We start from the raw sequence: 14,163 nt of genomic DNA on the forward strand, positions 1-14,163 counted from the left end.
AATATTTTTTTCCAAACTATAAAAGAGGAGATAATCTGACACATGCCCAAAAATAAAATTTTATAGTAAACTCAAGCAAGTAATAATTTATCTATCTATTTAGTAATTTCAAAATGAGATAATATTATAATAGTAACAATATTGCAATAACTAAATTAGCTCGCCGAGAGCATGTATTGAAAATGGTTAGATTTAAGACAAATCAATATTTTTATTCATCGATAGTGTGAAGGTGTGAAAGCATGTTCATTCTAGACCAGGAAGATCCAAGGAAGGTCCTAGCAAGAAAGAACAAAGTGCATGACTAATAAGAAGGAAGGAAAAAATGGAGAAAACTACTCAGTGTTTACTAAAATGTATGATATATATGTTTTTCACATTCTCGGATGCATGACTATGACCAATCATATTTGTATGAATTGTCACATAAATAATTACAAAATAATTTTAAAACTATTATTTTAGATTGGCAAACATTTTCTTTTGGCTTTCTAAGAACTATTATTGTAGGAAATCTATGGTACAATTTATGTCTAAGAAAATCCAAATAGTTTTTCAGGGAATCGCGATCAACACATACAGAATTTCGACGAGACGTTATTATTGTAACAGAGCTGCTGTATTAATTGTGCATTACGTATGAGAATTTAAACAAACCAGCACATTATATAAATGTACCAAAATTATATTCTTAATGCACAATTTACTCATTCCTGTGGGTTATAGACAGACATCATGTTGTACTACATGCATCAAGTACATTGAATCGTAAACCAATACATCAACATCCAAGTTGCTAAAATAAAATAATATCTAGCTCCCACTTACAACACGCTAGAAAACCACATGTAATATGGACCTTTTGGAGGGTGCAAACATGAAAATCTCCACCATCACTTCAAATTAACCATCACAAACTAAATATGCCGCCAGCATATCACTCCACTTCCACAAAATACGTGTACACATGTAAATGCATCCATCCAAAATAGAAACACCACATTATCTATATATACACCGCCAACACATGTGTACACACCCCACATCAACCACCTCATCATATTGTCTCCAACCCTAGCTAGAACAGCATCTCATCGATCTTAACCTGTAAACACCCACAACACAAGAAAAACAGCACATCATTATTTCCATATGTACCTGGCTTGGATTAGCTAGCAGCAAAGCCCACACAAGCACACAGACACACACACCAGAGAACACCAGGCCAAGAAACCAGCCACAGAAAAGCAACCAGCCATGGGGGTGGAGATCCTGAGCTCCACGGGGGAACACTCCTCCCAGTACTCTTCCGGGGCCGTGTCCACAGCCACGACGGAGTCAGGCGTCGGCGGACGGCCGCCGACTGCGCCGAGCCTACCTGTCGCCATCGCCGACGAGTCGGTGACCTCGCGGTCGGCATCGGCGCAGTCGGCGTCGTCGCGGTTCAAGGGGGTTGTGCCGCAGCCCAACGGGCGGTGGGGCGCCCAGATCTACGAGCGCCACGCTCGCGTCTGGCTCGGCACGTTCCCGGACGAGGACTCTGCGGCGCGCGCCTACGACGTGGCAGCGCTCCGGTACCGGGGCCGCGAGGCCGCCACCAACTTCCCCTCCGCGGCCGCAGAGGCGGAGCTCGCCTTCCTGGCGGCGCACTCCAAGGCCGAGATCGTCGACATGCTCCGGAAGCACACCTACGCCGACGAGCTCCGCCAGGGCTTGCGGCGCGGCCGCGGCATGGGGGCCCGCCCGCAGCCGACGCCGTCGTGGGCACGGGAGCCCCTCTTCGAGAAGGCCGTGACCCCGAGCGACGTCGGCAAGCTCAACCGCCTCGTGGTGCCGAAGCAGCACGCCGAGAAGCACTTCCCCCTGAAGCGCACGCCGGAGACGACGACCACCACCGGCAAGGGGGTGCTGCTCAACTTCGAGGACGGCGAGGGGAAAGTGTGGAGGTTCCGGTACTCGTACTGGAACAGCAGCCAGAGCTACGTCCTCACCAAGGGTTGGAGCCGCTTCGTCCGGGAGAAGGGCCTCGGTGCCGGCGACTCCATCGTGTTCTCGTGCTCGGCATACGGTCAGGAGAAGCAGTTCTTCATCGACTGCAAGAAGAACAAGACGATGGCGAGCTGCCCCGCTGACGGCGGCGCCGCAACGGCGTCGCCGCCTGTGGCAGAGGCAGCTAATGGAGAACAAGTCCGTGTCGTGAGGCTGTTTGGCGTCGACATCGCCGGAGAGAAGAGGGGGCGAGCAGCGCCAGCGGAGCAGGAGTTGTTCAAGAGGCAATGCGTGGCACACAGCCAGCACTCTCCTGCCCTAGGTGCCATCGTCTTATAGCATCTGCACATACAGCTCTATATTCCTCTCCGGTTCTCCTCCCTCTTTCTTCTCGTTGTTACATGCATGATATATGTTGATCTGTTTGTGAATTAGAATAATTTTATTCCTGAATTTTGCGTAGAACTCGTTCTTAAGTCCAATTGCAGAATGAGTTGTATGTAATTATGTGTGTGTACACCACTAGGAATTCTAGCTAGACAGATCATAATAATCCTACGATGTTGTTGCATATATATATCTATATATGTACTATCACCTTGACACATCAATAAATTCCATTCTGCCATCTAATTAAGAGATGTGTTTCCTGTATGTTTCAATGAAGATTTGTTCACTACTCCAATTGATATCCTTCAGCAAGTACATAAGCAAGCAATAAGAAACCATTGCTAAATCAGTATTTTCCATACATGCGTGGAAAATTATGGGCATTGAGAGCTTACACATGACAAATAATTGAATTGCTTGCTGCAGGTCATGGATTGTGTTACACTCACATGGCTAAATTTGTCAGTTTTATCTTCATTTGCATTCATTTTTGGCATATGTTGCTATATCTTGCTTCAGTGGATCTTGGATATGATTGAACATCTCACTCACCCTATTGTTTAAGATCTTGCTAGCTTAATTTATAGTCTCAATTTGTTTGTTGAAATTATAATATTACATCAATCTACTGCACTTCTTTAAAATGATCAGAAGCTTTACCAAACTATGAATATACTACTAAGGGACACTTAGGTTTATATGAATCCCTACTTTGTTTCTGAGCTTTGAGTTATGTAACAATCTGACCACATTGTTATTGAGCAGATTTGTTTTAGTGTAAACAGCATATATACGACTGCGGAGAAGTATATTGATGACTACCTAAAACTGAGCCATAAGAGATTTATTCGAAGAAAAAAAGATTGAATACCATCTGTGTTTGCATGCATACAAGTAAGAAGTAATATATTTGATTTTAATTGTTGTTGGTCTTGGATTGTGTTATAGTTGACTTGATTAGTTCGCTCACATAGCTAAATTTCTCCATTGCTTTCTCATGTTTTGTAAGAAGTAATATATACCTGGTATCCAAGAGGTATGTATATGATTTTTTGCGGGAAAGGCATGTATGTGCTTTAAAACATGATATGTGAAGTACTGTTTTTCTATAAATGATTTTCATGCAAATAACCTTATCTAACAGAGACTAGAACAATGGGTAGTAAGTAGGAACCTAGCTAGGTCAGTTATTCGTATCTACTTATTTCATAAGAACCTCACTTAAATTTCTGATCAAGGTATTTCACATCAATATATGAAAGCTTCTATCTCTGCTTTAAATTTAGCATTCTTGGCCTAAGTAACACACCGTGCTGATTAAATGTCATTTTCTTATTTTAATAGATGCATGAACAAAGTTTAATTTACACACACTATAAATTTAGAATAATGTACTGAAGTCATGGATGTACTCATGTTATAATATGTTCACATGCAAAAAATGAACAAACCATAATCAAGTACATTGGACAAAAGCAACAAGGTTTGTTGTAGTTGCAGCCGGTTAATTTTCTGTATTGTGCATGCACAGTTGGTCATATTTCTGTGCTTTCTTTTACGGTTGCACATGGTCAATCATGTTTTGCAGACAAATATGGCTTTTGAGGATCTTTTGATACACAAATGTGTCCGAAACGATCACACAAGTATTTTTCTTTGTATCTATACTTAGATAGGCTCCATTATGTTGTTTCAGATAGATGTCACATCTCTGCTTTATTCCAATATATGTGTCAATTATGTGATCTGAAGATATGTTAACATCCAGGAGTCATAAATATCTCAACAAACAGTCTGAGTTATATTGGAGACAATATGGTAGAGATCGTACCCATTGCTAAATGGACATGTCATGATTGCTGACTATCAAAAAAAATTTAAATACCAATCCACAAGTGGTATATATATTTTTTAAGGAAAGGATGGGGACCAATTCATAGTAATATTGTACGCCCACTTTAATTTGCTATTTAGCTAGGCAACTTGCAGATCGATATGCAATAACAGCAGCCAACTTGCATGAGCAGGAACTACTAGGTAGGTTCATTGTACTCACTCAACATTGCATTCAGTTAAGCTTAAGTCTACACAGATATTGCTGGGATGTTGTATGCAGGACCCGCAATGCAGCATCAATAATAGGGCCACAGTTATAGACAAGCTAGACACCACTTGGACCCTTGATCTATGACACACAGAAGCTACAAATGGCACAAAATAAAAAGGCATATACGTACAATGAAACATCCCAGCTTCAACTGGTGAAATATCTTGGCATCCTTTCACTTCCAACACCCATAGAGATTAAGACATGAAAAAACCCCTGAAAAGACCTCATTTTTTCTGCTTCAACATCCATATAGATATTTAACTTCATGAAAAGACACATTTACATCTATTATATAGGCTTAGATTATGAGAAAAATCGTGAAAATACCTCATGTTTTCTGCTTCAACATCCATATAGTTATTTAACTTCATGAAAAGGCACATTTACATCTATTATATAGGCCTAGATTATGAGAAAAACGATGAAAAGTCCTCATTTTTTCGGCTTCAACGGCCATATATTTCTTAATTAAGGATGTTTGTGGTGAAACAATTATTGTTTTTGTTATGGTCTCTTATATCTGCAGTTATCTTGTTAGTTAGTGGTGTTCTAACAAAGCGGTACATGTTCCTCTCACAAAGATGGGAGAATTCTGCAACTCATGTGGTCTCAATCATTTTATTGCATCGAAATATTAATAGGGATTCATATTAGCTTCCACTATAGTTAGCATAAAAGGTTGGACCTCACCGTGATAACCGGGATTTAAATTATTGCGTAGACGTTGTACACGCGATTTTCGTCAGATCATTTCAATTTGTTGGAAAAGAATGTTTCACTTTGTAGGTTCCATAGTTTAGAACCCGCTTCGATCATAGGCTAAGTGTTCTTTTTGCTCCTTATCTCTTCTCCTCTAGGGTTCCCCGTTGAGAGTCACTTATGTACAGTGGTCGACCCAATTCCCTATCTGCTCTGCTTGCCGGCGAAGAGAAGGAAAAGGAGCACGGGTAAGATGTGTACATATCAGGTCTAGCCAGAGTCTTGCATTTAGGGCATATATTGTCATGTTGGAGTGGGAGCATGCCATCGTCGTATTTGAGCTGTGCGCGGTGACTATCAGTGGCCTTCCTACTGTGTGCAACCTGAGGAAGCAAAACCGGTGTTTCCCTAAATAAGCTCGCTAGGTCAGGGCCTTCCTGGGAGGTGGAACTCGAGATCCTGGCGACTGGAGAGTAACTCACCTACATCGGCGATTGCAGAGGAACTAAAACACTTGTTGTGGTCTTCGGCAAGTGGCAATCGAAAGTCGGTCTTCAATGCATCTCTAGTGTATCTTCTGGCCAAAGGGTGGCCTATTGGATCATCGATGCCCGCAGCTCATCGGCGCCCGCTCATCTTCTTTCTCCAAATATGGAGCCTTTATAGGAGGCAGAGCTGTTTAGGCATGGAGTCCACCAAACCCTTTTTTTGGCTCCAATTTGCTATGGCGTGGCGGCGATCTTGCCATCCCAAGTGGTGTCGGTGATGTCAAGGGTGTATATGAGCAGAGGATGCAATTTGGACCCGATTTTGAACTCAATTTAGGGTACGTTCTAAAAGAAATAGGGACATGTTTGTATTTTCCTTTCTTTCGAGTCTTGTTGAAAGCAGCACACTGTTACCACTTTATGATTGATACAAGCTCTGGTACCCGTCTATGGTTCAAAGAAAAAAATATTTCAGATAAAAGACATTCAAACAAACTGTGCATAAACACATATGTAGTTGAACCAACTGCGTCAATGTGTTTTTACTACTTCTCCTATCCAAATTAGTTGGCGCAGCCTCTATACATTGTCTTGCTCACATTGTATAGATGTTGTACTACTAATTAATATGGGATCAGAGGGAGTAGCATTTACCATTTCTCTTTTCTTTTTTTCGCCGTCGTTTACTGCTACTCAATTGAGCATATACTCCCTTCATTTCATAATGTAGTGCGCCCGCATTTCCTGAGATTCAAGTTTGACCATAAATTTAACTACCGAGACCGACTGCGGCCGGAACAAAAAATATACCATTGAATTCGTATTTTCAATATGAATTCGGTGATATAATTTTTGCTTCCGCCGCAGTCGGTCTCGTTGGTTAAATTTACGGTCAAACTTTGATTCCGAGAGCGCGGGGGCACTACATTGTGGAATGGAGGGAGTATAAGAGAAAAAAAGAAGCACACTGCTCTCTCCTCCCACAGGATGACATGAATCTCAGCAGCTACCGGTACGTTATGTAAGTGTCTCGCAGGACTGACCGCTGGAGTAATGGGACGGTGTACACGTAGCAATTAGTGTGGGTCAGGCTTGTCCTTTTCTGATAAGTACCAGACGGGCGTATACGACAAGGGCTCAGACTCACTGTAGCTACAGCGGCGGACAGAAAAATTCAAGAGGATGTACCGCGGTCACAGTCACTGCGTCGATCTACTAGCAGTACAGTTGTACTACCTATCCATATGTATAGGTGGTGGCGTCTTCCGTGCGTACGGTCACAGGCCATGCCATGCTGCTTTTGGTACTACACTGAGACATATTTTACTCTCATCTATCTAGGTTTGGCCAATATAGGCCATCTCCACTTTTGGAGCAGTACTAGGCCAATACGACAACCTACTTGCCCTTCTCACTTTCATCCATGCTCCGTGTTCACCAATGCGGCCTGCTAATAATGTACACGAGCAGTACTACACTCCTGCGTGCATAAGAGCAAGAGAGAGAGACACTTCACCTTGCCTTGCGCCCACAGTCGGGGCAGTGCACGAGGAGAACCGTTGGGGAACGGAATGACGCGTTTCCTTTATACTCCCTCCGTCCGAAAAAGCTGAGGTTTCTCGGACGAAGGCAGTATAAAAAACGGCACGAAAGACTATTTCTGTAATAGGGGTGACCCCCATGCCATGAAGAGCTGGCGACGGCGAGCCACGGGCGAGGCGAGTGAGGCAAGGGGCGACTGCGATGAAGGGATTTTGGGATTCTGGGGAGTGAGGATTGAGGAGTGAGGCGAGGGCCGGGACGGCAGGACGAGACACGCGGGCCACGACTATGTTATTTGCAAAAAAGACAACAGTGATGTAGTATTGGCAAAAGTGCATGAGACGATTAGTGAATATGCGCCCTTCTGGTTGATGGCTCGTTTTTTTCGAATGGGTCAGCGGGATCAGGGATGGTGCTCGTACAGTCCGATGGAAGCATAATTTTCGCTGCTTATAGATGCCTCTTTTTTTGCAATGTGGCTCTCGAAGCGGAGTTACATGCAATAAGAGAGGGGCTCACGCTTACCTTGGAGCGACCAGATCTTCCGGTGGTTATGCAGTCCGACTCTTCGATGGCGCTTTCGCTGTCCTCCGATATTCTTGATCGATCGGCATATAGTAGTTCAGTTTTGGAGATTAAGTTTCTCTTAGTTGGTAGAGAGTTTATTCCTATGAAAATTACAAGAGACCAAAACAGAGTAGTAGATCGTCTGGCAAATTTCGGGAGAGTAGAGTGTAGCACATCGTGCTGGCTACATAATTGCCCACCTTGTATCGCTGAGCTTTTGCCAGCTGGTAACGCTGCACCTATGGAATAAAACTATTTCACCCTCGCAAAAGAACAATATGAGCTTCTTTTTCTGAGGCTAGCAATGCCAGACTTAGCCACATAATGTTGTTAAACTTGTCTAAAGTAAAGTTCTTTAGAATGAGAGCAACAAGTTGGCAAGCCTACGGGAATTTTGCCACACTTTTTAAGTGTATGTGATGTGCGACCCTAGTGTGGCTTGCCTAAAGTGATGCTTGAACCAAACACCCATCTAAGTTGGTCAAATTTGTCTAATCTTAAATGTGACAACAGTTGACAAACTTAGTCTCAAATCAAATAACCCCTTAAGTCTTGCTTTCGGAGAAAAGAGGAAAACGTTTACTCACCTCTGTTAGTACATCCTATTCTAGGCAAATGCTAGGCCAATACTCTCATGCATGCATCGTCATGTCTGGGCTCTGGCCACCTCACCAATGCTTGCTCAGAACATTTATGCACTACCGGTGCATATTCACCAATGCGGCCAGGCAATCCATGCCCAAAACGTACAGGCAGCTAGTATTACTACTACTCCTGTGTGCATGTCAAGGCAAATTTGACAATTTTGACATCGGAACGAAATCAATTCACAGAATGAACTGACCGTGAAACTATTTCACTCCCCTGACCTTTTTGTGCAGCGCCCGCCACGCCGGCGCCACACCCAACGGTGCAGCGCCTAGCTCGGGGGCGTTGCACTCAAGTCCACCGTGGCATCCCTGGGCCCCGGACCCAGCAGTGCAGCGCCTACGAGGTAGGCGCCACACATGTAATGTGCAGCGCCTAGCCCGTAGGCGCTGCACTGTGACTTAGATGGCAGCCGCCCGCTCCCCCTCCCCCCACCCCACCCATTCGTTCCAGGAGTTACAGAACAGCGCGGGCGGCTTCCTCCTCTCCCCCTCTCAATCCCCTCTCCCAAATCCTTAAGATCGGACGATTTGATCCGTGCATTTCTTCACCAATCCATCCTAGAAGGTACTCTCCTCCGATCCCCTTCTTTCTATCCATACAAAAATATGGTATTTCGAAGATTTGGGGAATCCTTGTTTGATTTGATTAGATATGAATCTTGCATGTATTAGAAATTTGCATGTATTACAACCCTTGTTTGTTTGATTTGTGGAACCCTAGTGTATTTTATTTTATTGAAAAGATATGGTTGGATATATAGATTGACATGTTATTTCTATGGAAAAGTTATTTGTATGAAGTAGGCCTAGTTTAGTTTTGGATACATATGCTTTGAATTATACTCCTATTGAGAAAAATGCTTTGGATACATATGCTTTGAATCTTGCATGTAGTAGGCCTACTTTAGTTTTTTTGAATTGAAAAGATAATCGTGTTGACAAGAATGCTTTGTTGAAATTGTTAGGATGGTTTGGCTTCTCGATGATCATTGGGACAAACAACACCGGTCGTACGCTATGTCGGTGGAGCAGCGGGTAATACTGAAAGTGGCCGGTGTTATGAATTTCGTATTTTTTTCAAACACAAATGCCCCATATGTAATGTTATGATTTGTTTGTTTGTAGGAGCTTGCACCTCTGAAGCTTCGGTCTCACGGGATCACCCTTGGATGGATGCGCTATGATGAGCGGTACACACCGTATGTAAGGGAGGCAGGACTTCTCCCTTTCATTCAGTTGGTCCGCCGGTCGACGCCACCCAACAATGCTGCAGCACTCACCGCGCTTATTGATCATTGGAGGCCGGAGACACACACTTTCCATCTTCGGACCGGGGAGATGACCGTGACGCTGCAGGATATTGCTATGATCACCGGTCTTCCTATCGATGGCAATCCTTTATGTATGAACACCGATTCTGATGGGTGGCGCGCGCAGATGCATGCCCTTATCGGTATGGTTCCTCCGGAGCCTCGGGAACCAGAAGCAGAAGATAAGAAGAAGGAAAGAGTCGCAGCGGGCGCTACTTTCACGTGGATATCATCAAACTTCAGTACTTTCCCTGAGGATGCTAATGAGGACATGGTGAAGACATATGCTCGTGTCTACATGTGGTACGTGATATCCAGGACTATGTTTGCTGATGGCACATGCAAGAATGCTCCATGGATGTGGCTGAAGGCGTTGACCGTCTTCGATAGCAAATGGAGTTGGGGTTCGGCGACACTGGCTTACTTGTATCGACAGGTATGAAGTTGTTTCCTTTTCACTTCATTGATACATTATCAATGCACTCTTGCGGCAAATTTGACCATGTTCTCTTTTATGTGCAGTTGGACGAAGCCTGTTGTAGGCACACTGGAGGTATTGGTGGTTGTCTGCTCGCACTTTCCATATGGAGCTGGGAGCGTTTGCCGGTTGGACGACCGAAGACCGTGAAGTACGAGGATTGGGACGACAAAGACGACCCACTACGGCTCCCCACTTGGGCTTACAAGTGGGATGTGTTAAATGAGATGACAGATGATCCCTCGGTAATGTACAAGTTGTACAAGAGCGAGCTGGACGCGATCACGCCTGAGCAGGTGAACCGACATTGCATAAGTGATTATCATGCTTGTATCGTAACTCGATATCAATTTTGCATTCAATCCCATTTTGCAGGTGGAATGGGAGCCGTATGGAAAAGGAGAGAGCTTTGGTAACCCTATAGAGTTCGGGCTGAATCCGATGTGCACTAGGGATAGGGATCTCTGGCATATGCGGTGCCCACTGATATGCAACTGGGCGGTTGAGCTTCACCTGCCACATCGAGTGTTCCGCCAGTTTGGTTTGTTCCAGCCACACCCGCCGGAGTGGGAGGACACGGACAAGTTGCTACACGCGTAAGATATAATTAACCTTGAGCACTTAGCAGCTTCTCAACGGTTTCGATGATGCTAATATTCTGTTTCTAACTTGCAGGTTGGATAGAAAAAAGCAGCGGAAGATCAAGGATTGGGCCAAGCATCACAGGAAGTATGTCGTGCAGTTCGCTCTTAGTGTGGAGCAAGCAAGGGCTGAAAAACGAGCCCAGCTTCGTGAGCACTGCCCGATCGCGTTCAACAACTATCTCACATGGTTTCTTGCAAGTACCCGCGTGGAGGTATGCAAGCCGGCGTATGCTGAGGAGATTCTGGAAGAACCCACCGTTTTTGATGAGGTAGCCCAGCACCAGTACAACGCATTAGTCAGGAAAGGCAACTCAGTGATCCCTTCAACTCCAATGATGAACTTTGTGGTTAGCCCTTTTTGCTTTTCCATTCGCACTATTCACATCTTAGCTTGCCTAACACTTTGATACCGTTTCTGTTCATAGCGTGCCCAGATCAAGAAAGCAGCTGATGAGACCGTGACTATTCTGGAAACAATCCCGGCTGGCAAAAGCGATGGGGAAGGTGCACTTCGAGCATTCATTAAGGTTCACATCTCCTTCAAACTAGCACTTAACATTTGTTGCTACGTTCCATGTCTCATTCACTTGTACATGTTGCAGCGCCAGGGCCAAAATTTAAGGCGGCTATCAAACCTTTTCGGTTGTTGTGACCCCGATTATGTATCACCAGAACGGTCTAGGTCGGCGACACCATTAGATCCCGCTTTGGGGCAGGGCCATGGTGAACCTTTCGAGGATGAGGACGTGGGTGTGGTCACCCAAGAGGTATGTCATGACGATATATATCCATTTGTTGATGCATTGCTAACTATATCCTCACACACGGTCTTTCCATATCTTTCTGTTGATGCATAGGTTGCTGATGATATGACCGTGGGGACGTACCAGGCTCGGTCTGCATACGAGTTGAAGCCTAGGACGGGAATCAACAAGTACACACCTGAAGACTTCACCCAAAGAGGCCAAAGAGGCAAAAGGACGGTCGGCACCTCGCGGATGGCGGCTTTGGATGACTATTTGGATGACTATGTAGATGACATGGACGAACCGGAGCCGAAGCCGGAGCCGGAGCGGGTTCCTCTTCCTAGGAAGGTGAAGAAGATAAGCGTCAAGAGGGGGGGAGGAGCCAGCAAGCGCGGAAAGCACTAGTCATCGTCTTTTTTTTATAATGTTGAACTTAGAGTGGAATTTGTTATGTCGTTGAACTTGGAGTGGTCGTAGCTATTAGTAATGTGGAATTTGTTATGTCGTTGAACTTGGAGTGGTGGTAGCTCTATGTTAAACTTGAACTTATTGTGATGGTCCTTTCTAAGAAATGATGTCTGTGGTGTACCCTTTTTGAACCTTAATGTTTATTATACGAATTGTTGAACTGTGGCTGAAAATGACCCAGTAGAGTGTGGCGCCTCCAGTTTGAGGCAAAAAAATTCGCTAAGTGTTTGTGCAGCGCCTAGCCTGGAGGCGCCACACTATACTGTGCAACGCCTAGATGCCAGGCGCTGCACTGTAGAGTGTGGCGCCTCCAGGCTAGGCGCTGCACAGGTCTGTAACTTGCCATACCTTCTGTTGCTGTCTGGATAGCTACAGACCTGTGCAGCGCCTAGCCTGGAGGCGCCACACTCTACTGTGCAACGCCTAGCTGTCGGGCGCTGCACTGTAGAGTGTGGCGCCTCCAGGCTAGGCGCTGCACAGGTCTGTAGCTATCCAGAGAGCCACAGAAGGTAGGCCTCCAGTTTGAGGCAAAAAATTCACTAAGTGTTTGTGCAGCGCCTAGCTCGGGGGCGCCACACTATACTGTGCAACGCCTAGCTGCCAGGCGCTGCACTGTAGAGTGTGGTGCCTCCAGGCTAGGCGCTGCACAGGTCTGTAACTTGCCATACCTTCTGTTGCTGTCTGGATAGCTACAGACCTGTGCAGCGCCTAGCCTGGAGGCGCCACACTCTACTGTGCAACGCCTAGCTGCCGGGCGCTGCACTGTAGAGTGTGGCGCCTCCAGGCTAGGCGCTGCACAGGTCTGTAGCTATCCAGAGATCCACAGAAGGTAGGCCTCCAGTTTGAGGCAAAAAATTCGCTAAGTGTTTGTGCAGCACCTAGCTCGGGGGCGCCACACTATACTGTGCAACGCCTAGCTGCCAGGCGCTGCACTGTAGAGTGTGGCGCCTCCAGGCTAGGCGCTGCACAGGTCTGTAACTTGCCATACCTTCTGTTGCTGTCTGGATAGCTACAGACCTGTGCAGCGCCTAGCCTGGAGGCGCCACACTCTACTGTGCAACGCCTAGCTGCCAGGCGCTGCACTGTAGAGTGTGGCGCCTCCAGGCTAGGCGCTGCACAGGTCTGTAACTTGCCATACCTTTTGTTGCTGTCTGGATAGCTACAGACCTGTGCAGCGCCTAGCAGCTAGGCGCCACACGGTAGATTGCAGCGCCCAGATGCTAGGCGTTGCACTTGGACTTAGTGAATTTTTTAGCATATGCAAACATAGTAAGTAACAACTGTAGATTGCAGCGCCCAGATGTGAAGTAGGATTGATACGTAGCAAGCAAACAAATGTGAAAAGAACATATGCACGAAGTACTTCACGACACATAGTAGTTCATAACACATAGTACTTCACGACACATAGTAGTTCTTACAACCAAATCGAGGAGGAGACATAGTAGTTCACGGCACATAGTAGTTCTTACAACAAAATCGAGGAGGAGACATAGTAGTTCACGGCACATAGTAGTTCACAACCAAATCGAAGAGGAGACATAGTAGTTCACAACCAAATCGAAGAGGATGACATAGCTCTATTGCGTAGAGCAAGGCCCCTTTCCCTTCTTCTTCTTCCTCTCTTCTTCCTCTTCCTCCTCCCTTTTTCTTATAAGGTGAGCCTCCTTAACCACCCTCTCCATGAATATCTGATTGTCCCTCTCTTCTTTTTCAGCTGCAATTGCCCAAAGCTTCATGGTTCTTTCTTCAAAATCCTGTTGACGCTTCTTCTGTGCCTCCTCAACTTTCCTCATCAACGCTTGCTCCCTAGCGCGCATCGCATTTGCCGCAGTCTGTTTTCGCTTCCTCTCCTTCTCAAGCTCCTCTTCCTTCTTCTTCTTTAGCTTGGCTGCATCCTCCTCTCTAAGCTTCTTCGCAGCCTTCTCCCACCATCCCGCCATCTCATCTTCGCCATCCTCCTTCATCGTTGGTTTGTTGGGTTGGGAAGCCGCCATACCTACAATGAGTGAAACATAATGGTTAGTAAGGACAATAAGAACAAATGGAAGCACATATGAAAAAGAAGAACATATGAAAAAA

At 45.4% G+C, this 14,163-nt stretch overlaps 2 protein-coding genes across 2 annotated transcripts; both read left to right on the top strand.

The window, feature by feature from the left end:
• Positions 1–1,031: 1,031 nt before the first annotated feature.
• On the top strand, positions 1,032–2,622 carry LOC109787333 (AP2/ERF and B3 domain-containing protein Os01g0141000). Its single transcript, XM_020345544.4, has one exon. The coding sequence runs from the start codon at positions 1,258–1,260 to the stop codon at positions 2,326–2,328; it is 1,071 nt and encodes a 356-aa protein (XP_020201133.1). The 5' UTR covers positions 1,032–1,257; the 3' UTR covers positions 2,329–2,622.
• Positions 2,623–8,968: 6,346 nt separating this feature from the next.
• LOC123497490 (uncharacterized) lies at positions 8,969–12,018 on the top strand. Its single transcript, XM_073511486.1, has 8 exons — positions 8,969–9,000; positions 9,401–9,470; positions 9,561–10,181; positions 10,268–10,635; positions 10,899–11,136; positions 11,293–11,394; positions 11,470–11,634; positions 11,725–12,018. The coding sequence occupies exons 2-8, from the start codon at positions 9,402–9,404 to the stop codon at positions 12,016–12,018; spliced, it is 1,857 nt and encodes a 618-aa protein (XP_073367587.1). The 5' UTR covers positions 8,969–9,000; position 9,401.
• Positions 12,019–14,163: the final 2,145 nt, after the last annotated feature.

The sequence above is a fragment of the Aegilops tauschii genome, chromosome 3 (genome assembly GCF_002575655.3).
Source record: "Aegilops tauschii subsp. strangulata cultivar AL8/78 chromosome 3, Aet v6.0, whole genome shotgun sequence".
In the NCBI taxonomy this organism is placed as follows: domain Eukaryota; kingdom Viridiplantae; phylum Streptophyta; class Magnoliopsida; order Poales; family Poaceae; genus Aegilops; species Aegilops tauschii.